Source organism: Triplophysa dalaica, chromosome 1, assembly GCF_015846415.1.
Source record: "Triplophysa dalaica isolate WHDGS20190420 chromosome 1, ASM1584641v1, whole genome shotgun sequence".
Classification (NCBI taxonomy): Eukaryota; Metazoa; Chordata; class Actinopteri; order Cypriniformes; family Nemacheilidae; genus Triplophysa; species Triplophysa dalaica.
Genome location: NC_079542.1, coordinates 29,795,856 through 29,820,917, shown reverse-complemented (window position 1 = coordinate 29,820,917; position 25,062 = coordinate 29,795,856). Strand labels below are relative to the sequence as shown.

Below are 25,062 nucleotides of genomic sequence, written 5' to 3'. Positions count from 1 at the left end.
CATGAAAAACCTCTAAGGAACGTTCTCATAACAAACTTTTGTTAGCTGGGTGGCTGCTTTTGCTTGTTTTCAGAAATAATCTACAGGGATTTTAGGAATGTTTACCGGAAGTTAAATTTGGGCCACGCATGAGCATGCGCCATAACATTTGTTTATGTTGTTGCTTTGAAACTGTAATAGATAATGATTTGTAATATTTTATGCAAATCATGACCTATCATAGTTACAGTGCATCATTTAATACTCTTTAAATCATTCTAATTAAAAATGTTAACAATAAATTACTTTAAAACAGTGAACTAACAGTGAATAACATTAAAACAGTGAACTGTACTGTGGTGTTATCTCTTCATCACTTGGTTGAAGAAACAAACTCTGAGCATTTTCTCATGCACGTAGGCACGCACACACGCACATCCACACACATTAATGTTACAGTAATTTAAAAGTAATTTATGTGTTTGTAATAATAAAACTGAAAGATAATTAATTGGAGATTACAACAATGTGTTTTAAGAGTTTTGTGAGGAACCCTGAGTGGGATTATGTAACAGAGCCTGTTCTTTAGAATCCTCTGACTAAAATATTTCCATCAGATCTAAAAGCTGTCTATGTCAGTTTCACTTCCTTACTGGGTTGCAATGTCATGACTCAAGCACAAACTAACATAGTTTATTTTATATTTTATATATTTTGATATACCATCACAGAAGATGATTCTTAATCCATTACATATGTGATGCATAAATTAGAAACGTCGTCATGACTTGAAAACTGGATTCCTTGAGAAATTACATGTAAGGTTTCACACTATCTCTCTGTCACAAAACATGTGGTAAAATGCATGGGTGGTTAAAACAGAAACAGGCTTCATTACATGCAAACCAAATACATCGTCATTTCACAACAATTTTAGCAAATGACCATGAAGACTTGAGCCTGAAAAATGAATTCTGATCTTGAAAAAAGTATTTCACTCTTGCAGGAACAAGGCTTTTGACAGACCTGCAGAAAGTCTTTCTTTTTCAAAAAGGAAGGGGTCTACATTAACTTCCTCAATTATGTTTTTTACTGGAATCACATCCCTGGCAGGGTGACAGCAGGTGTTTACTCTTGCAGAAACTGCCTGTGATGTGTTTTTTATCATAAAAGTGATATTGAAAATGAATATAAATGATTCTTTGAATATTAGTAAATTGCAACCTTGATAGCAAGAAAACATTCAAATAATGTTAAGAATTGTTGATTTGAATTAATGTAGAAACATTTTGATATTTCAACAAATTATCATTATTGTGATCAGTGTTTGCTTTAATGACTGATGTAGTTTAATGTTAAATTGTCTTTGCCTGTTGTAACAGTGTGATTATATGCATTTGTTGTGGCAATGCATTATTGGGAAAGATTATTGGGATCTGGTGATGATGAGTATTAAGCATCAGCGTTAGTTCCGGCAGGCCTTGTAGTCAAGCTTGGTTATCAGCTGTCATCAGCTGATCACAACCCTAACCCAGCCCATCAGCTGATCTGATACGTTCTATCAATTGGGCGCCCTATTTAAATATCGGTTCAGTCAAGCCTGCCTCACTGCTTCTAATGCTTGCTGCTCTAAACCCACCATCTCCCCAGCTCCTCCTTTAATTTTACTTGATCGACTGTACTCGATCTGTTTTTCTATTGCACACTCTGTTCTCAGGGGGGTTGAGCTGCCCTCCCAGCTAAACCGGGAGAGTCAACCAAGATGCTGCTGCTGCTTCTTCCCCATCTTACTTCATATGGAGCTCATGAGAAGGATGGGGAATTTAGAACAGATCCATATCACCAAACGTAAATTGAGCAAATCTGCCAAATAAAAGATTACTTGTCTTCATTTTTGACTTGGGTTTTTCATGACATGAAAGGTCCCGACCGAAGTAACGGTTGTGTTATCTAATTACTTGTTAATTAAGTTGTGTGGGTGAATATGGTGTAATGGGTGAAGGTTGTGTGAGCCTACATTGTGAGGTTAACCACCTGTAAACTAATGGAAAATAATATAAAAAACTCAACCAAACAAAGTATCATGCTGGAACGCATGTAGGCTAACTCATAGTACAAAACTCATTCGAAACACACAGCATGTGAGCATTTTATTAAAAATATTAAGACAATAAAACACATTTCAAAAAGGAAATAGTGGAAGTGGTGCTATTAATATTTACATTTACTTCATTTTCAAATGAAGGAGAGCATTTATAATTATTTCGAAGAGATAACCAACCCATCCCTGCAAGCAAGCCTGCACTGGCACTTTATTGGCCGACTTAGGGCTAGGCTAAGGGCTCCTGAGAATTTGCTCACTGTCAAAATGTTGGCCCCTTAAGACCAATTTGTTGTTCTGCGTCAGACCTACATGGCTACGCCACAGCCTGATGCGCATTTCTGTAACGCATAAATGTAATGACGCGTCAACTCAAAGCGAGCACCGTGATTGGTCTGTTTAAACTCCTCCCTCAGGTCCAAAAACTCTACGATGTAGTTATGTTTACTCAAACGCATTTACAAATGAATTATCTAAGAAATTATTTGTGCTTCTGTATTTAACATCAAATCTGCAACAAAAAAGACTGTTCACTTGCCGCTAATACAGCTTATGCTTCTCAAGCGAGCTGCTTCGGCTCTTGTCTTGGTTACACAAGCAACACGCGTACGGACACTGACGCCTAGTGGTCATTGCTTGTCGACTCGGACACCAACGTAGAAGCATAAATGAAAACCGAAACGTAGCCTACGGCGTAGAGGCTAGCACTGGTCCTGCACAGGAGCCCTCACTTAGCCCCCACTGTTGATTTGTTGAAATGTTAATCACATTTGCACCCACTATTAATGTAGAAAAAAAACACCATTATTGGTATCAGTGTTGACTTTAGTTTAGCTCTTGACTCTTGAATTTTAATATTACGTTTTTAAGATTAAATGCAATAAGAGCTCACAGAATGCATTGCAGTTTATCTGAATTAATTTGAAGACTTTCACCATTGTTGAGGTTTGGATGATGAGTGTTGATGTCAAAGTTTGTCAGACTCATTTTCTGTTCATTGTGTCACAGCATCTTTGAACTGTAACATCCAAATAATTTGTGAAAGTTAAATTTCAGCATTACTTCTCTTAACGTCCATCTCATGCTCCAGCTTAACTTTAATACAACATTTCTTTACCATTGCACATGTTTTTTCTCATTGAAAGACTTTTGTAAGACCTTAAAGAGTAAATACAAGAGCCAAACAATAGCAAACACTGACCACGGTAATAGTGGTTTGTTAAAAGTAAAAAAGAAATTCAACATTAATTGCTGGTGCAAAAGTGATATTGATTCAATGCCATTAACATTGACAAATCCCCAATTTTTAACAACGATTACATGGTTTCACCTGTTGTCTTGCTGGGAATGTACATACTACTTGTACGCTGCAGTGATAAAACACAGACCCTGGTGGGAGGTGGAGACAGAATTAGTGCTGAGAAAGCACCAAACCTCAAACAACCTTGATGGTGTGCATTTTAAAGGTCGCGTCAGCATAGATTTGGTTTTGTTTTATTTATGTTACAGACTGTTTTGTGTATCAAACAACTGAGAAAAAAAGATATTTACAGACTGAGCCAACAGAGCAAGTGTGAGGAAGTCGTTTTTTCATCACATTGTTTCGCTGTATCTGCTGTCTCAGATGCCTCACTCATTTGTTTTTAGCTTTTGAACATGAACGCCGTTCAAAAGACCTACTACATTTTCGGAGTTCTTTTGTTTTTACTTCAGCAGGGTAAGTACTTTAAGATATAACTTTGTTTTAAATAATAAAATGTAACTTTGTTCTGTTAAATAGTAGCACATGTACTTTAATGTTACAAAATAATCTAATGTCACTGAAAAGAAATATGTCTAAATGTTTTGTTGGATTTAAAATTGAAGTTAAGTAATAAGGAATTTATTTATTTTTTTCATTCATTTTCATCATGCATGGTATGTGTATCAACTTCGTCAATGCAAAAAGCAAGCTCAGCTCAGGAAACCTCAAACCTTATCTTCAGAGAACGCGGCCAGTTCTAATAGAATGTCATACAGTTTCTGTTGCATGACAAGTAACCAAAATTCTCTTATTTTATAAAATAATGTTACCCTAACAGTTTCATGTCTCAGTTGGGGATCATAATTTATTCACACAAATTAATTGTGAATTTTACTACAAAAAATAATAAGACAATAAAACACGTTTCATAAAGGAAATAGTGGAATTGGTGCTATTAATATTTACATTTACTTCATTTACAAATTAAGGAAAACTTTTATGATCATTTGGAAGAGATAACCATGTCATCTCTGCAAGCAAGCATGTACGGGCCGACTTAGGGCTCGCTTAAAGGACAACTCCGGTGAAAAATGAACCTAGGGGTAATTAACACATCATTACCGAGTAGATCGTTCTCTGGGATGTGTTTTCATGAAATAGAATGTAAAGAGTTTTATCACTAAAAACAGATTAGCTTATAGCGCTAGTATATTGGGCACAGAGTAAGTTATACACACACTAACATGGTAGCATAATGAGGGTCCCTACATGCAAACCGAAGCATTGAGAACTTTTTAAGTGTACAAACAGTTTAATAAGAAGATACTTTATGAAGACATTATTCTGGCCCAGATTTATCCCAAAACCAACACCTTTCTGTGCTCCTGTTTGACAGAATTGTATTGAGTTTCATTATTATTACAGTGATGATTGAGACATTAGTGATGAACATCTGCTGTTAACGAACAACATCACAGAAGAAAAGTTCAACAAAAACTACAAAAAATATATTTTCCCAGGGAAACATATCAACTACAACCTGAAATACAACCTGAATACAACCCAGCTAACAAAACTTTATTGAAAGAACGTTCCTTAGAGGTTTTTCACATGTTTGAATACATACTTTTTTTTAATGTTTTAAGAATGTTACCATCATGGTGATCAGTGTTTCCTTGGGTTGTGCTCTTGAAAGTGGCTGCTTATAAAGTGTACTTGTCATGGCAGAGCAAATGTGAACCTTACCAAATGGTATTGGTGAAACCACTGTGATGTTATAAATTGACTCAGTGCTCTCATTTGGATTGAGTGCTATACTGTAGATCCTGAAAGAACATTATTAGATAAGGAAATTTTACTGTGTTTAGATATCTAGAAAGATTTGTGAAAAACGGATGTGTTTTTATCAGACGACATTTTAGAATCACACAGACATCAACAATCAATGTATGAATCTCAGCAATGGTGAGAAACAACCAATTTACTCAGATAAAAGGCTCAACCGCAATGCATGCTGGGAATTATAAATTTGTTTTGTGCTATGATGTTACCCAGCATGCATCACAGCATGAAGTTTTCTTTTGTTTATTCTTACCATTGTTGAGATTCATAAACTGATTCTTCATGTCTGTAAGTCTTAATTCTGAGTAACTTTTTTTTTAATCAAATCTTTCTAGACTGCTAATTCGATCAAATTCCCAAACATTTTTCAGGAGTAAGGTGTTGGCCATATGTGGGCCGCAAAAATTTGCTATCTGGGCTTGTAGTTAGTCAACCATATATTTTAATAAACAAATATAATTCTTGCATTTCCATGTAATTAGATTTCACAACCCTTCCTTGAACTGCCACCTTACCGTGGTGGATTGGTTTGAGTACCCGGAAGACCCCAGGAGCGATGTTGTCAGGGGCTTTATACCCCTGGTAGGGTCTCCCAAGTCAAACAGGTCCTAGGCGACGGGTCAGACTAAGAGCGGTTCAAATGCACCTTATGAAGACAAAAAATTGGAGCCAGGCCTGTGGTTGGGGCTCGTATGTGAGTGCCTGGTCGTCGTGCCTCCCCCCATGGGGTTCGGCCAGGCTCAGCCCGAAGGAGCGACGTTGCGCCACCCACCACCTGCAGGAGGAACCATAAGGGGCTGTTGCAAAGTGGATCGGGTGGCAGTCGAAGGAGGGGGCCTCGACAACCCGATCCCTGGACACGGAATCTAGCTCTAGGGACATGGAACGTCACCTCTCTGACGGGGAAGGAGCCTATGGGCCAAACGGCAGTGTTGAGTACCCGGCCTTCTTGGAGTCTCGGGGAGGGGTGCTGGAAAGCACCCCGACTGGGGACTCCATCGTTCTGCTGGGGGACTTCAACTCCGACGTGGGCAACGATAGTGACACCTGGAGGGGCCTGATTGGGAGGAACGGCCCCCCTGTGCTGAACCAGAGTGGTGTTCTGTTATTGGACTTCTGTGCTAGTTACAGCTTGGCCATAACGAACACCATGTTCAAGCATAAGGGTGGACATGGCACCAGGACACCCTTGGCCGCAGGTCGATGATCGACTTTGTGGTTGTTTCATCTGACCTACGGCCGTATGTCTTGGAGACTCGGGTGAAGAGAGGGGCGGAGCTGTCAACTGATCACCACCTGGTGGTGAGTTGGATCCGATGGCGGGGGAGGAAGCTGGACAGACTCGGCAGACCCAAACGTACTGTGAGGTTCCTGTCGAGGCGGCAATCCCCGAACCCGGTGGTGGACACCGGAAGTAAAGGATGCCGTCAAGCTGAAGAAGGAGTCCTATCGGGCCTGGCTGGCTTGTGGGACTCCCGAGGCAGCTGACAGGTACCAACAGGCCAAGCAGACTGCAGCCCGGGTGGTTGGGGAGGTAAAAACTCGGGCCTGGGAGGACTTTGGGGAGGCCATGGAGAAGGACTATCGGTCGGCCTCGAAGAGATTCTGGCAAACCGTCCGGCGCCTCAGCGCTGTTTACAGTGGAGGGGGGCAGCTGTTGACCTCAACTGGGGATGTAACTGGGCGGTGGAAGGAATACTTCGAGGTTCTCCTCAATCCTGCCGTCACGTCTTCCATTGAGGAAGCAGAGGCTGAGGGCTCGGAGGCGGACTCGTCAATCACCCGGTCTGAAGTCACCGAGGTAGTCAAGAAACTCCTCGGTGGCAGGGCACCGGGGTTGATGAGATCCGCCCTGAGTACCTCAAGTCTCTGGATGTTGTGGGGCTGTCTTGGCTGACATGCCTCTGCAGCACCGCGTGTTTCACGGGGAACAGTGTGGATTTCGTCCCGGGCGTGGAACGCTCTATACCCTCTCCAGGGTGCTGGAGGGTTCATGGGAGTTTTCCCAACCAATCCACATGTGTTTTGTGGATTTGTAGAAGGCATTCGACTGTGTCCCTCACGGCATCTTGTGGAGGGTGCTCCGGGAGTATCGGATTCGGGACCCTTTGCTAAGGGCTATCCGGTCCCTGTACGACAGAAGCAGGAGCTTGGTTCGCATTGACGGCAGTAAGTCAGACTTGTTCCCGGTGCATGTTGGACTCCGGCAGGGCTTTCCTTTGTCGCCGGTTCTGTTCATAATTTTTATGGACAGAATTCCTAGGCGCAGCCTGGGGCCGGAGGGCGTCGGGTTTGGGGACCAGACGATTTCATCTCTGCTCTTTGCGGATGATGTCATCGTGCTGGCCCCATCAGACCAGTACCTTCAGCATGCACTCGGACGGTTTTCAGCCGAGTGTGAAGCGGCTGGGATGAGAATCAGCACCTCCAAATCTGGGGCCATGGTTCTCAGTCAGAAAAGGGTGGCTTGCTCACTTCAGGTAGGTGGAGAGTTCCTGCCTCAAGTGGAGGAGTTCAAGTATCTGGGGGTCTTGTTCACGAGTGAGGGAAGGATGGAACGGGAGATTGACAGACGGATCGGTGCAGCTTCTGCAGTAATGCAGTCGCTGTACCGGTCTGTCGTGGTGAAGAAGGAGCTGAGCCGCAAGGCGAAGCTCTCAATTTACCGGTCAATCTACGTTCCTACTCTCACCTATGGTCATGAGCTGTGGGTCATGACCGAAAGGACAAGATCCCGGATACAGGCGGCCGAAATGAGCTTTCTCGCCAGGGTGGTTGGGCGATCCCTTAGAGATAGGGTGAGAAGCTCGGTCACTTGGGAGGAGATCAGAGTAGATCCACTGCTCCTCCACATCGAGAGGGGCCAGCTGAGGTGGCTCGGGCGTATTTTCCGGATGCCCTTGGACGCATTCCCGGGAAGGTGTTCCGGTTATGTCCCACCGGGAGGAGACCCAGGGGAAGACCTAGGACACGCTGGAGGGACTATGTCTCCCGGCTGGCCTGGGAATGCCTCGGTGTCCCCCCGGAAGAGCTGGAGGAAGTGTCTAGGGAGAGGGAAGTCTGGGCATCCCTGGTTAGACTGCTACACCTAAACTTCAATATGGCAAGAGTAATGAGCTGCTGCATGGATTTTCTTGATGGTAAGCGTGCCTCGCTCATAGTTGGCTCGAGGCCGAGCTGTTTCACCTTTACCTTGTTGTGCTTTTGACCAATAAAAAGAATAGCGTCCATGTGATGACACAGGGATCCAGAATTAGAAATCATTTTGGGAGTGGTTTCCAGAACAGGGTTTAAGACTAGTCCCAGACTAACTCAAACGTTAGAGATGTCTTGATTGAAAACAGCTTGCACTGACATTTCTTAAAATATATTAGTGCGATTTTTTGTCTCAAGATGCAGACCAGTAATGTTTTTGTGAAGTATGGTTTTCAAGCTTATCCCTGTCCTGGAAACCGGACCTTGCGGTTTTTGCTGAATAGCAGGACCTGACGTTTCTATAACAACATGTGATTGGTTGAGCAAAAAATAGCAGCTGAATTACCTGTAGGAGTATGGTTTTGAATAATTAAAGTTCAGTTTTTACTTTCAATAATGTTAGAATGCATTTTAGCGAGTAATAAGTATTGTAATTTTTTGTGATTGGTTATGGCAAAGACGCTCTGTGTTCATAATTCAAATATAATTATGTTTAATGTATAATTTTGCTGCCTTTAAAGCCTGTCTGAATTGGTTTCTCTGAGCTGTCTTTGTGCACAAATGCCAAAGTCATTGCCGGCTGCTATTTGTAACCACGACATTGCAAGCTTTTTTTTTACAAAAAGTGTCATTGTCAACTTTTTCTTGTCAAAAAAGAAGAAAAAAGTGAACATAGCTAAAGAGCTTTGATGAGATTTTGAAGCTTTCTGACTCCCACTCAAAAACAGCAACATAACTGACATTTAAAGCGCAGAATGTCAGTTATGTTGTTATCTATAAGGGAGACAGAAAGCTTCGGAGTCTCAAACAGTCTTAGTTTAATTTAATTTGAACGGATGTCCTATGATTGCCGAATAACTTGAGGGTAGTTCATAACAGAATTTTCCACAGAGTTTCCCTTTAAAGGGATATTTTGGCTTAAAAAAACATGGTGTAATATTGCTTTGAAATATAATATCTCTTTAAGTATGGTACATGCTCACCAGATTAAGTGAATTTAAATATATAAATTTAGAGATGCCTCAGCCAACTGGATACAGACATTTTAGTATAAAGGGTTTCTTATTCTATTTTTACATCATTTTATGTTTCACTGCTCACTTAAATGTAATTAATTAAAATTAATAGAGCCCGTTTGATTTATTTAACTCCATTGTTTTTGTAACAAACACATGTCTGTTGAGTTGACTCTACACACATGTCCATGACTGTAAGCAACAACCTGATTTAACTTAGTCTAGTTCGGTCACCACAAGCAGTTTTCATATAACATATTTCTCTAAAAAGGTTGTGTGAGGATGTATAAAAGTTACATAACACTTTCTATGAATTTTTTTTCTTCCATTTTTGGGAAAATAAATAGGCAAAATAATGTAAATATTGTGTCTAGTTCAAATGTTAACTTTTGAGAAACTTTTAATATAAGCTTCTTAAAGTTCCATTTTACTTCAACTTCAAAACTTAAGTATAAAGGATCTTATCAAATTTCCTTAAGCTAAGAATCACTCTTACGCTCTCCCAATTATTTAAGACAGCTCGAGAGGTCTCTCAAGTGCTAATGAGTTGCCACTGGGGGCTTGAGATGGCGCTGAGGAGACAAGCCATGTGGTGGACAGAGGGGTTGGCCAATGGAACTGTAGATTCCGCATACACACATACATTTGCTACTTCCCTGCATAGACATAGTTGCGGGTGGGACAGGAAGTTGATTGTGTGATGATATTTAAGATGATGATATTTTAAAACATAGAAGACAATAGCTGGCTCTTACTCTGCAATCAGCTTCAAGACAGGTTTGGAACATCGCTTTTGGTTCTTGCTCTGCGATAGGATCGCTACCACATACTTTCTTTTTACCACCACTGTCACTTTATTTCTGTTGCACATCTGCAAAAGTTCTAATTGAGAATTAACACAAGTTTACGTGTTGACTGTTTTGTTGAGTCACCATTATGGTGATGAGTGTTTGCTTTAGTTGGGATCTTGACCCTTTGCTTCCTATCTCAAATCTATCTCCAGTTAAAATATTTATGAGTCAAAATAGACACTCAAATTGGTGGGCAAAAGATAAGCAAAATTACTGCAATAGTTTTGTAGTTCGGTGTGTTCTTACATGTTTTTGAGTCGGGTTGTGATTTATTTTCCCCAATTTATGATATTGTATGAAACTAAATTATATACTGTAAATCTTTAACAGCACGTCTGCTATATGAAAAATGTTCTAGCAGACCTCGAGAATAAATCAGTTTGTCTCAACAATGGTGACAACCAAAAAGACCTCTTAAGATTTACGCAATGCATTCTAGGTATCATCAAAGCACAAAACTCATCCATGACTACCAGCATGCATTGCGGCTCTATGCTTTTCATTTGTTTGTCACCACTGTTGAGATTCGTACACTGATATTTTATGTCTGAGTCTAAGACCAACTGCAGTCCTCTTATTGTTCAAATACTATTTATATTGATTGTTGCAGGAACTGTGAATCTTAAATGTAAATTCACTCACACTGTTGTAACAAAATCCCAATGAGTAACTAAACAACTTCTGAAAGAATCTCATTTTCTTTTCATGTTATTTGCTATGAAACTATGTTTTTTATTAAACACTGTCATAACATCCCACAAACCACTTGAATTTTATAAATGAAGACCACAACTAAAGCAAACACTGATCACAATCACCGTGACTTTAACCAACAATAAAACATCAAGTCATGGATATTATACGGCAGTCCCTGTGAAGCAGAAGTGATGACCGTCTTCCGTATTCTGACGTATTTTCAAGATGACTATTCATCTTAATGAATGGCTCATGTTTTCCACTATGAATTGATTTTCTGGTAGTTTGCTGACAACCACAGCTGCTGTTAATTTTCAGTAAAAACTACAGAATTTGTATTTTCTCTTTTCTTTTCTGATATTAAACGTTTTGTGGGTCACCACTATGCTGAAGAGTGGACTCTGTGTTTAACTCAAAGTCAGCAATGAGATGCTGATGTCATGCTGCATGTTGCTTTGTTTAAAAGTGACTTTGATGTTTTTAATAATGAATTACAAAGAAATAAAATAAGTAAATGTAATGTGTTCACTTTTATGCATTTGGACCAAGTTTTCATTTTCTAAAAAGAAATGTTGTTAATATAAAAGACTCAAATGTATTAAGTTTATTCACAGCTTGGAGTTTGTGTCCTGAAGTTTTAAACTGGAAAGCTGTTACGTTTTTTTTCCTGTTTTTTTTACAGAATTTTACTGACACCTCAGCTGCCGGTATTTTTCCGGAAAAATTACGGAACATTTTTTACAGTGATAGTGTATACAATATGAAAGGGTTTATTTTTTCAGAGATTTATATATTTATTTAATATAAACTATTTATTCTTTTTTGTAGAGATATGTGCTGAAAAAAAGCCAGAGATTGTACATAAAGCTGTTGGGAGTTCCCTGCATCTATTTACGGATTATCCAAAAGACAGTCTTACTCAAATTGATTGGAAATTCTGTCAGAAAACCTTTGCTGAGTATGATCAATCCAAGTTCACCCTATTTACAGATATAAACTACTCATTTTATGGAAGGTTACACACTAATGAGAGTGATATAAGTGTTACAGTTAAAAACCTTCAGTTAAATGATTCTGGAAAATTCTCAATTGTTCAAGAAGGAAATGGAATTCAATTTGAAATGAAAAACATTCAGCTACATGTGCATGGTAAGAGTAATACTTTTAATGGCATTACCACAATAATCAGTAAATACTAACTCCATGCACATACATTCAGAAGTTAAAAAGAAATAAAACAAGGCTATATTATAAAAATAATGTTTTCATGATATGTTTTCTGTTGGATTTTCTTCTAACAGATCCTATCAGCGCTGTAAAGATTCAGAACAATGTAAATTGGCTGCAGTCAAAAAACATGTGTACGTTTCATCTTCATTGTGTGACGTTTGGGCATGTGAATGCCTCCTTTAACTGGAGTGGGTATCAGGTGGGAAATGGACCACACTTGTCTTTCAATCTCACGGCAGAAGCGAGAGCCACATTAAACTGCACAGCCAGCAACCGTATCAGTGTCAAATATACTACTACAACTGTGATGTGCAAAAAGGAAAATGGATCAAATGTGACATCAGGTGGGTTTGCTGCACAGGAACAGGATTCACAAAACATTTTTAGGAAAACATTCTTCTCAGTCTTTGGGAAAAATTAAGAGGTTTACAAATTCTCGAACCAAAAGCTATTGTTAATATACTTTTAAGATTAAGCCTCACAGTTGTCATTAATCTAAAGGGTAAGATGTTTAATACATGAATTCATTTTATTCCACATGTGACGTATATTCAATTGAGCCAGAATCATAATTTTTAGTGATGAGGTGATGAGGTCTAGCTCTCTTACTTAAATTTTTCATTATTAAAAACAGTGTGCTTTTTAGATTTAATCTGGGACAAAGCGACTCGAAACAAAGAGGGTCACAAATATTATGCCGTAGTAACACACAAAGAGTATTATGATAAATATAATACACATCACACGCTACTTAATAGACATGAATTTGAGGCACAGATAAATAGTTTAGATGAATATAGTTTCCACACAAGCAGGTGAGTGTAATCATTAACAGAATATGTCATTTATACTTACAAATAATATTTGAAAATATTTGAGAACTTCTGAAGACATTTTTAAGAATCGCATTTAGGAACATTCTTAAGAATTTCATATAATTTATCTTAAGAACAATCTTGTCTTGAGAACAGTTTTGTGAATCCCGCACCATGTTTGTTATTGCATATAGAGATCTTCTAATTTATACAATGTGTTAGCTTTAGTCAATCAGTATTATTAATTAGCCATAGTACTGGTAATTATTAGCTTTAATTAATTAAAACAAATGTTGTGACAGTGTTTAGAGGATGGGATATTGGTAATTATAATTAATGCCAATTACAGTTAACCAGTTAACTGTAATTAAACATTGCAGGTATTCCTCAGGACTTGTTGCTCATTGCAGTAGGGGCTGAAATTGCTGGCATTGCTATGATTATTGGAATTATAGGAGCTTGCTACAAGTGGAGAAATCCGAAAGGTGTGTTGGGTAAAGTGTCAATGTTCTGTTGCCAAAAAATGCTGTGCAACATTTTATTCTTTCTGACCTATATCATAAAAAAATATAATTTTGACTGATGTATTACACAGAATTACCATAAAATTTCACTCACCTTCATGTCATTCCATGATCTATTTTTTGGTTCAAAGATGTCTTACTGATTGTTCTTTTCCATGTCATTATGGGACTTTAAATAGAATCCAAAAGCATTATTAAAATTGTCCAAACATTCCAAGCCATCCTAAGGTGATAGTTCATCCAAAAATGAAGCAAAAAAATGTATTTTTAAATGTAGGTAACCAAATATTAACTTCTCAGTGGTTTTATGTACACACAAAAGAAGTCAATGGCCTCCATTGTTTGGTTACATTTACATTTAGTCATTTATAAGACGTTTTTATCCAAAACGACTTACAATTAAGGTAAACAATAGAGGCAATTAGACCAACAACAGGACAACAATGCCATAAAGTGCAATAACACTGGTCTCAGACAGCCTTCCAAAGTATAGGAAGCCATGTTCTTTTTTGAAGGATAAATGAAGTAGAAAAAGAAAAAGTCTGTATTAATTGATTCATTAGTTCGTTTTGACAGAAGAGATGTTTTTAAGCAGATTCTACAAAAATGCTACAGAATTTGTCAGGTGTCAATAGGCAGATGTCACAGAACAGTAAGGCAAGGCAGAGATGGACAGATGAAGGAGGTCTGGGTGGAGGGAGTGGAGCAGGCGAGGATTAGGTAACTGGAGCAGTGCGAGAAGGGAGACACCAAGATGGAGACGACTAAGGGAGGAGCCAAGGCAGAGCACTGACAGGACTTCTGGGTGGAGAACAAGGTTAAGAAGTAGGGACGAGCGAGCCCGGTGGAGCATCAGGGATGACGGACTATGGTAGAGCCGAGGGAGCTCCGAGCCAAGGCGGTTCCAAAGGGCTGATGAGGCGAGATGGGTCAAATGCCTGGAGGACCGAGGCACAGCTAGGAGGTCCACCATGCATAGTCGAGCTGGTGTAGAAGAAGCCCGAGGCGGAGCTACAGAGCTGGTGTGTCTGTGCAGATGGGGCGGAGCCGAGGAGCTGCAAGCCAACGGCAAAGGCAGTGGATCCCATGGAGTAGGCTGATCCAGAATCCTGGACAGGGCCGGTAGCAGCACAAAAAACATATTTTGGGTATTTTGTGGGAGATAGGAGGAGAGCTGGTCAAATACTCAAGAGTTTTGGAAATGCAGGTGAGGAGAGATACCGGTGTTTAGCTTTTTATCAGTGCAGGATTAAATGTGGGTTTTTAACATTCTTACCAATGTAACCGGTTGGTAAATAGCCTTAAAGTTTTCTTGCATGACCTGTAATTTACAAGAGTTGGCGACCGGGGGGCAATGTGTAGGTGCGTGTGGTGAAATGCTCATGCGTCACAAGTGCATGGGAGACGTTCAGAGTGCAGTGTGAGAGGAATGCGCACTCGTATGGGAATTTGCGAGAATATTTAGAGCATCCTGCGACAGAATATACAAGGATATATGTAGGCTGACTATGAACAGTGCGACTGAGGTCTTTAAAAGGTTGTCACTGCCCTTATGTGGTGATTGAGGAGGTCATCATTATTATCCCCACTGCCGTAATTTTGACGTGTTCTTTTTGATATTTAAAAAATGTACTGTTGTACAGCCGGGCCTGTCGTATTTTTGTGTTTTTGAAAATTGTATAGAACAGGTTGTGTTTTTCTTTGATTGGTAAAACCACACTTTGTGGTTCAAGAAACTGTGTTTTTTGTATTGTTTTTTGGTCCAGAGCTGTGTGTTCTAAATACACGTTTATTCAGTCTGATTCGGTTTCGACAAGCGCTAGAGGTTAAACAAAATACGGCAGTGGTGAAATTTTTTGCAGAGACGGACAACGTCCAGAACGCAGAGAATCATAGTTGCAGACAAGGCGGTCAGCGTGGGACTGAACCTGTTGTCAGTGGGTCAGACGTGACAGAAGAGACCACGAAGAGGACTGTTTCTATTGGAGGCGCTTTTTCTGGTGATGTGTAGCTCCAAGGATTCCATGGTCAAATCCTGGGACTGTAGGATTTACAACACCGTGTCTGAGGTACTGAAGTGGATCGAGAGAGTTAGATGGACTTTCTCCCATGGACATTTATCCCGAAATGAGTTATTGTTGAGTTATTGTAACTTGATCTATTCGTGTAAAGATGTCAGATCCTGTTGAAGAACCTGTAGGGGGGGATGTCCCTCTTGGAGCTGTGGGAAACAATGTTATTTAGCAAATGAGGGATCAAATTGCAAAGAGTCAAGCGATTGGCGTCATCGGACCTTGGCCAACAGGGCTGTCAGTGCTGGCAACACAAATCGTTCCTACATTTATGTTCCTCGTGACTTGTTTAATTTCCTGCGGGAGGCGTTTGGGGAACGGCGTAGCGGTGCGCAATTGTTGCAGATGTTTTATAACCACAAGCAATTGGACAGAGAAGATTTTCTGAATTTTTCCCACTCTCTCTCCCGCCTTTTAAGCTCTGTTGAAAAGAAAACCCCAGGTGGTTTGGCTAATGAACAAGAGATTTTGCGCGATCAGTTTGTGGAAGGCGTGCGAGATGCGGCGTTAAGGCGAGAGCTGCTTAAAATAGTGCGAGAAAAACCCTATTCAACATTGCTCAAGATTCGTAACGCGGCCATTCTTTGGTCTATGGAAGAGAGCCGGCCGATTAGATGTATAACTAGTCGACCAGTCGATTCCATAGTGCGGCATGAAACATCTAACATCTAATGTGTCAACATCAACATAAGACATCTCATGTGTTAAATGATATCTTACAGGGGATCTCAAGACAGGAAAAGAGGATAGGTTAGCAAGAGCAGAATATTTCACAGCTCACTAATGCAGTAAAAGAGTTGACTGTGCAACGGGGTTGATGCAATGGGGTTGGACATATTGCTAGGCATTGCACAGTGAGACACGGTGGGAAAACGAAAACTGATGTTACATCTACAGATGGTCAAGAAAAATCCAAACCTTCTGTTGCATTGCGTAGGGCCGCCCAAGGATCAGTTTCTGGCCCAGGGGGAACTAGTCGGGACAGGTTTTTCGAACAGACTGTTGGGACGTGCCCAATGATTGATTTGAAAATAAAGGGGGTGTCCTGGTGCTGAAACGGTTGTCGGAGACCGGCTTAAAGTCAAGTTAGGATAGTGCAGTTTCCTTGCTCACCAGGTCTCTGCGGAGGAGATTTCCCCTGACCCGGACAAAGTCACTGCGGTCAGTAATTGGAGGACCCCAGAAACCCTTAAGGAGCTGAGGTAATTTTGGGGGTTTTGCAGCTATTATCAGAAATTTGTTGAGGGCATCTCGAGAATAGCTGGGCCATTACATGACCTGGTAAATTATGGTGTGAGGAAAGGTAGGTGTGCTAAGAGCGGTCGCCACTTTAGTCGTCTGTGGACTAAAGAGTGTGCTCATGCATTTGACCAGTTGAAGTGTGAGCTAACGAGGGCACTTGTGCTGGGTTTCACGGATTTTACTTGTCCTTTCATTCTCGAAACTTATGCGAGTCAGACTGGCTTAGTGGTGATCCTATATCAGAAAAGGGTGAGGAGAAAAGAGTGATCGCAATTAGGAGGTTGCACAATGCAGAGCGAAATGATCTGAATTACAGTAGCATGAAGCTTGAGCTACTGGCCCTTAAGTGGCTCTGGTCGAAATGTTTTGTGGCTACTTACTTGGGTCTTGGTTTGAAGTGATCACGGATAATAATCTGCTATGTCACTTACAGACGGCCAAGTTGGGTGCAATCGAGCAGAGGTGGATGGCTCAGCTGTCTGTCTTTAATTTCGAAGTGAAGTATAGGCCAGGAAAGAGTAACATTGCAGCTCATGCTCTGTCCAGGCAGGAGTTTACAGGGGAGGATGAGTCCGATGCTGATTGGGATGAGTGTATTGCAGCATGATGCGTGATAGTACTGCATTAGACCAAAATCTTGTCTCGAAGGGGTTCGACTGTAGCAGATTGAGGCAGATCCTCAATCTTGGAAGTTGGAAACTTCTGAAATGTGTAACCCAGTGTAGAAGGGTTCGTAAGTGGGAGGAAGAAAGGAGGCGAGAATCGTATATTTATTTACAAAGAGACGTTGCGCCACTGCCCTTAAACAACTTTCAATACTTAAATTAAATGTCTCTCGACTTCTCTGGAACTATGTCCATAAGAATCCTTGTTTCCAGAACTCCGTCTGTTGGAATTTGTTCTCGGGCTTTCAGTCAGCTGCCACGTCAGCTGCTACGCGGTTTGACACTATGCCCTAAGTGACCGGCCATTGGATTACTGTGAGCCGTCTGGAAAACCAATTCCCGACGGCTCTTTGGGACAACTAACAGGGTTGTATCTTTCCTGTTTGAGTGTGTTGGGTCACTCGATACAACCGGTCTTTTAAAATTTGCAAAATACGGATAGATGAGCTGTTCTGTAGGGTGGAGAAGCTGTCCGTTGATGGCACAAACCTGGTCAAACGCGTGTTTGAGCGAGTCATTGTGGGACTGTTCCAGGGCAAAATCATTGCACTGAGAGAGACGTTGAGACTCTCTACAGCACTCCGACCCTCTGAGTCAGCCGCCTGTGGTCCCGGCTCAGCTTCTCCCGCATGCACAACTGCCCCCTTCCATCGCCATTGATTCCCCGAAGAAACATCCGCACACAATTTCCCTAATAACACAGAAAACATCGGCCAATTCGTCCCCAAGATTATTGGATGTTTGAGATGCGGGTTTACCGCCAACTCCACTCTATTCTTTTGATCCCTAAATCGTATGGGCAACGTCACTAAAGGATAGTTCACCACGTCGCCGTGCATGCACCGCACCTTAACCATGCGGCCCGTATCCTCTGCCACGGACTGAATCAAGCGTTGGATTGATTGAGGTCTGGTTACAACCCGAATCCACCAGGGCTTGATATGTATCCCCCTTTATACTCATAGGTATCTGATACAGTCCGGCCGAGTCAAGGGCAACCGGAGGGGCCGTCGGGGATCCGGATCACCGTACCAACCTCCATCACTGGACAGCGGTCGATAGTGTGACCCAGCTCCCCACACCGCCAACAGGTCAGCCCAGGCAGGAAGTAGGCCAACTGATTGGTGAGGAGAGGCTGGAGGAACAGGAGGGCCTGCAGTCGGCCCTGCATACGAGCTGAAGCGACCGGATCCCTGGAAGAAAGGTCGTCCAGCTCAGCTGTCTCCCTAGCCCTTGGGGAAGTTCTGGGTACGAAGGACGACTGGGACCTGGGAAGGGGAACAGGTTGAGAAACAGAAGAAAAAGAAGGGGTGAGAGAGAGAGATGGGCGGGGTAAGCCGACCCCGGGGCACGCCACTATCTGGTCTTTAGCCATCCGGATGATTTCCGTCAGCGATGCCGCCCGGTCGATGATCTTCTGGGCGTCGCCTCCGTCGGCCATCAGCCACTTGCGGCAGGCGTCCCAGAGCTGCTGTGCCAAGGGGAAGGGTTCGGGACAGAATATACAAGGATATATGTAGATTGACTATGAACAGTGCGACTGAGGTCTTTAAGCGGTTGTCACTGCCCTGATGTGGTGATTGATTGAGGAGGTCATCATTGTTATCCCAACTGTCGTATTTGTGACGTTTGATTTTAGACATTTAAAAAATGTACTGTTGTACAGCCGGGCCTGTCGTATTTTTGAAAATTGTACAAGACAGGTTGTGTTTTTCTTTGATTGGTAAAACCACACTTTGTGGTTCAAGAAACTGTGTTTTTTGTATTGTTTTTTGGTCCACAGCTGTGTGTTCTAAATACACGTTTATGAACTACCCTTTCATGTACAACGTAATAATTGACTAATCCACAAAAGCAAATTTAACCTGTTAAATGTGTTCCGAGTGGTAAATCTAAATCCCTGGTCACACCAACATGGTAACCGACGTTCTTCATAAAAAAAAATTTGTGTTCTGCGGAGGAAAGAAGGTTATACATGTTTGATATGACATAAGGGTGAGGAAATGATGACATAATTTTCATTTTTGGGTGATCTATCAAGCAATAAAAAAGCCATATAAAGTTGGAACAATAGGAGGTTAATAGTGGCATACATTTGGGATGCTGTTCTTTTTGGATGGTTTTAGGTCTTTTGTCACATGTATTTGTTATTCTTTTGGGAATAGGGGAGAGTGAGGCTGGAATTGCAGTGTATGAAGATGTAAAGCCTGATTCTGTTATGAAGGTGAAACACTTGCATGTCATCCCATTTCCTTCCCTAGACATGAAAATATCCAAATGTATCTTGAAATAAATATTCTACATATTTAACATAAAGATAAAATTATTTTTTTGCTAACTATATCTTGTTATATTACAGAAGCGGTCAGAGAGTTTGAATAATGGAATGTCTATTTATGAAACAGTGGGTTACATGAAAGTCACTCCAAAGCTGGTGGGTATTCACACATATAAACAACATTAAAGCACTCTAATAATGATGATATTGATATAATTATTCACATAATATGCAAATTAATTAATCAAATGAAATATTTGTATCAATATTACTGTAAGTGGTTTTAGAAATCTTATGAAAGATGTAAATGTCATGCAATGCAGGAGCCATTGAACATTTGGTCCTTACAGGCCGATTCCGCATGTAAGTGAAAAGTGAAGTGAAGAGTATACATAGGCCAAAGCCCTTTTTAGCAACTTTCAGTTTGACTCAAGGCAGCTGATGTCACATTTCAATTTGATGTATTTCACATCTTGAAAATATCTCAGAATATAGTACATACTACTTTTGATTGACCGTTAAATAAAAGATTTGCCTTCAACATGGTGTTGAGCGAGTTGGCAAATAATATTTACTTACAAAAAGTACCTTTGTATTATCATATGTTCTTTTTATGCTGACCACAGACAGATTTATTTTACTTTGGATGTTTCATTCTCTATGAACCAGCAGCTCATACAGCATACATAACATTTAATTCCTTAGGAAAGAACAAAGGATACACTCTAAAAATGGCTGGGTTAAAAACAACCCAATTGGCAACCCGGCGCTGGCTAAATATTGGACAGAACACATGCTGGGTTAAAGTAACCCAGCACACTGGGTTACACATGATAACCCATTGAAAAAAAAACAAAATGTAGTCATTTTAACTATTCATGTGTTTAATTCTGGGTTATTCTTGCTGGGTTATTCTTAATTTATTCTGTACTTCATTGTCAATCAAGACAATTGACACTTGTTTTTAAAAAATTAATTTTTATTTGACTGTAAAAATAATTGTTAATAAAAATGTCAACTTTTACACCCAGTAACAGCAATATTTTTAGAGATGCATAATTAAAAGAAAACAGTTTAATTATAATAAATAAAAATGTTTCATATCAAACATTAACAAGCATTATAAATAACATTATAAATGACTAATAAACATACTACACAAAGCAACAAATGTCAATTAATAAAACTAACTAAAGACATATAAATTATGTATAATACATTATGAATTACACCACTTAATACACTAAGAAACCACACGTGCAGCAAATCAACTCATTAAAACAGGCTACCACACTCGTCTTTCTTTAATATATGCACAAACCTTGAAATGTTTGGTTTAAAACAGAGGGAGCAACATAATTGACTGGCCGCTTAATATCCAGAGTGGACACCGAGATAGGCGTTCCTGAACCGTGAATGCTTGCCCGCGCTCGAGGGGCACTCGCCGGTTTGACTCAAATTTTGTTAAATTCTCACTAAAGTTCATAAACTTAGCTTACATGTGATGGTGTTCACTAAAATTGTATTAACTCGCATTTTCGCGCATCTTCACAGGACTATGCGAGGTCAATTTATCTGTAATGGTGATCTGAAGTAGTTGCTGGTCGTCTAAATTACATCACTAATGTTAGTTAAGACACTGTTGCCTTGCAAAACGTTACAATTTATGCTTATTTCAATAAATATTCAATTAAAACGTAAAAAACGTAGCTTTAAATTGCTCCAGCCAGTGACTTTGCCCCCTTGTTCTTTATAAAAATGAAAGTTGCGAAGTACACTCAACGTCTTCAGGGCGGTAAGCGCTCAAGACTCTTCAAATAACCCAGCGGTGAGCAGAAACAACCCAGCACATTTACCCAGCGGGTTTAACCCAACAACTTGAAAACTAAAACTACCCAAAAAGTGTTTAACATGTGGAAAAATAACCCAACAAAACAACCCAACGGACTCAACCCAGCCATTTTTAGAGTGTACAAAAAACTGTAAATGATTTTTAGCTTTTAATTTCTGCTTAGAGAAAAATATAAGAAAGCACAAAGGTAAAGTTGCAATCGTAATTAAGCTGAAAGGTGTTTCTTGGAATTTGATCTGATGTTACCCACCTGCTTCCCTTTCAGCCTCCAGACTCTTCCTACAATCTACGGACTCTTTATGACAAAATCAACTTTGAACATTACCCGGCAGTCACACCCACCACTTCCTCTCCCTACCAAGTTGTGCTGTGAGTTACACAGACACAGACTATTTATGCTTCATTTTAAATTCACATCTGTGGATCTGTTTCATTACTATATGTTCATACGTATTATTGCCTTAAGATGATTGCTTTAAAATTCTGACTGAACCCTTGCATTATACTATCTTAATATGTGCTCAAGCATATTATATGTGCTCGGCTGTGGTGCTGAACTTTGTAACAGTGAATATTGCAATGCACAGGCCCAAGAGCACTTCAGCTATGACTGAATATTCTAACTGAACAGTAATTGTTTGGCTGTTTTATTCTGGAAGCCATTTAATCCAATTAATTTTTATCCATATGTCAACAGTGAAGAAACTTTACAATATGACTTTTTGGCATTAAAACATGTTCAGTATTGAATCTTGGTGTAAAGAATGTTGAGTGACATACTCTTTGATCTCTCCTTTCTTCTTAAAAATTACGATTAGCATTATGGTAAATGGCAAGAAAAAAAACAAGAAGAAAACAGGATAAACAAATTGGTAACTGTTATACTTTAAAGTTACACCAGAAAGCAAAGTAATCAGATTATTGATACAATATTTTAAAACTAAATAAATCACATCTTTTGAAATAATGCAATATCGTTTTGGCCAAAGATGGTACTGTAGGTGCCAAACCTCCTCCAATCGATAAAGCATAGTGTTTTTTTAACACGGTTGTGCATCATTGAGCAGCATTGAGCATTACAACCAGTATTAAGTGAATCAATGATATTCATTGTTTATACAGTTGTGTTCAAAATTATTCAACCCCCAATGCTGTAAATGGTTTTAGGGAATTTAGTGTACATTTGTAATTGTATTCAGAATGAAATCCTACAAGGACTTCTTAAAGAACCATATTGAAACTAAAATGACATCAATTAGTTTTGTTATACAGTAGTAAATGTTGCTTTTGTGAATTCTTCATTGACATAATTATTCAACCCCTTAAAGACTACCACTCTGAAGAACAGAGGTTCAATGAAGTGTTTTCAATCAGGTATTGAAAACACCTGTGGATATCAGGGAGCAGCAATAAAGCCTAATAAGCACCAATTAGGCAGCTTTAAAATGCCTGTGATACTCAGCTCCTTCTAAACATTTAGTGGTGTGGTTAAAAACATGGTGAGGTCAAGAGAATGGTCCAGGAAGACAAGAGAACAGGTGATTACTCTTCACAGGGAGGGCAATGGCTATAAGAAGATTGCAAAGATGTTAAACATACCAAGAGACACCATAGGAAGCATCATTCGCAAATTCAAGGCAAAGGGCACTGTTGAAACGCTACCTGGTCATGGCAGAAAGAAGATGCTGACTTCGACTGCTGTGCGCTACCTGAAGCGTAGAGTGGAGAAAAGTCCCTGTGTGACTGCTGAGGAACTGAGAAAAGATTTGTCAGATGTGGGTACTGAAGTTTCTGCTCAGACAATACGGCGCAACCTGCGTAATGAAGGCCTCCATGCCAGAACTCCCAGGCGCACCCCCTTGCTGTCCCCAAAGAATAAGAAGAGTCGACTGCATTATGCCAAAAGTCATGTGGACAAACCACAGAAGTTTGGGGATAGTGTTCTGTGGACTGATGAAACAAAATTAGAACTGTTTGGGCCCATGGATCAACGCTATGTTTGGAGGAGGAAGAACAAGGCCTATGAAGAAAAGAACACCTTGCCTACTGTGAAGCATGGCGGGGGGTCAATCATGCTTTGGGGCTGGCTTCAGCTGGCTTCAGCATGTGCAAGGTACCATGAATTCTCTTCAGTACCAGGAGATATTGGATGACAATGTAATGCAGTCCGTCACAAACCTGAAGCTTGGAAGACGTTGGACCTTTCAACAGGACAATGATCCCAAGCATACCTCCAAGTCCACTAGAGCATGGTTGCAGATTAAAGGCTGGAACATTTTGAAGTGGCCATCGCAGTCACCAGACTTAAATCCGATTGAGAACCTCTGGTGGGACTTAAAGAAAGCAGTTGCAGTGCGCAAGCCTAAGAATGTGACTGAACTGGAGGCTTTTGCCCATGATGAATGGGCGAAGATACCCGTAGATCGCTGCAAGACACTTGTGTCAAGCTATGCTTCATGTTTAAAAGCTGTTATAACTGTAAAAGGATGTTGTACTAAGTACTAAGATTGAATGTCACTTGGGGGTTGAATAAAACTGATAATGATGTGAGCTCAGAAAAGACATTTGTGGTTATTTCATTATAAATGTTATGTTATATTTTTCTGACCTACACGTGTCTCTTTGATTTAATTGTAAGCAGGATAACTGAATGATCATAATCAATGTCAAACCGATCAAAACAATCAATTTCAGTGGGGGTTGAATAATTTTGAACACAACTGTAACTGGACTTTTGTAAAGTCTCCTGCAATCAAAGGCAAGTCCAAAAAACGTCTTTCCATGTTGTTGATAACGTTGCATAGACGTCCCCTGAGGAGCCAGAATGTAAGTTTTTACAACGTCTTTTATGACGTCTTCTGAACGTGTGCTATTGTTGTCCAGATGATCTCTATAATTGTATTGGACTGATATCACTTTTGCACCTGCAATTAATATTGAAATTTAATTAATCCAACATTATTGTGATCAGTGTTTGCTTTAGTTGGGCTCTTAATACTTGATCTCATTACATGAATCCTCTCTCAGTCAATAGTGTTTTAGAAATAACACTTGTTTGTCATTATAGAAAGAGATGATGAAGGGAATTTATTGTAATTAAAACAAATTCATACCACAATGTTGAAGACGATTAGATAAAACTAGATCATACATGACTGATGTGACAAGCATTGAATTAAAATCATCCTCAATCCTTCATAGACACACTTGCACATCAACACTCATCATACAAACCTCAACAATGGTGACAATTAACAAAAACTTGAGATAATTAGATCAATTGCAATGCATGCAGGGAATCATGAATGCTTTTTGTAATATGATGTCACCCAGCATGCATTGAAGCACAAAGTATTCTTCTGTTGGTTGTCACCATTGTTGAGTTTCATACACTATTTCATCGTGTATTTGTGTGTTTATTTGTGTTTGAAAATATATTTCAGAAAATTGCTGAGAAATGA

At 40.1% G+C, this 25,062-nt stretch overlaps 1 protein-coding gene across 1 annotated transcript; it reads left to right on the top strand.

Annotated features, from left to right (window-relative positions):
• Window positions 1-3,520: 3,520 nt before the first annotated feature.
• LOC130427412 (uncharacterized) lies at window positions 3,521-22,374 on the top strand. The gene is made up of 7 exons (XM_056754880.1): window positions 3,521-3,797; window positions 11,752-12,072; window positions 12,225-12,497; window positions 13,349-13,453; window positions 19,637-19,695; window positions 19,831-19,905; window positions 21,867-22,374. Exons 1-7 carry the CDS (start codon window positions 3,737-3,739, stop codon window positions 21,972-21,974), a joined length of 1,002 nt encoding a protein of 333 aa, XP_056610858.1. The 5' UTR covers window positions 3,521-3,736; the 3' UTR covers window positions 21,975-22,374.
• The last annotated feature ends 2,688 nt before the right edge of the window (window positions 22,375-25,062 follow it).

What these genes read in the sequence shown, in the direction of transcription:
- LOC130427412 (XM_056754880.1), top strand. Translation starts at nt 3,737, where the DNA reads ATGAACGCCGTTCAAAAGACCTACTACATTTTCGGAGTTCTTTTGTTT. An exon ending in CAAGTGGAGAAATCCGAAAG is followed by an intron (nt 13,454 to 19,636) that starts GTGTGTTGGGTA and finishes TTTTGGGAATAG; the next exon opens with GGGAGAGTGAGGCTGGAATT. An exon ending in AGCCTGATTCTGTTATGAAG is followed by an intron (nt 19,696 to 19,830) that starts GTGAAACACTTG and finishes GTTATATTACAG; the next exon opens with AAGCGGTCAGAGAGTTTGAA.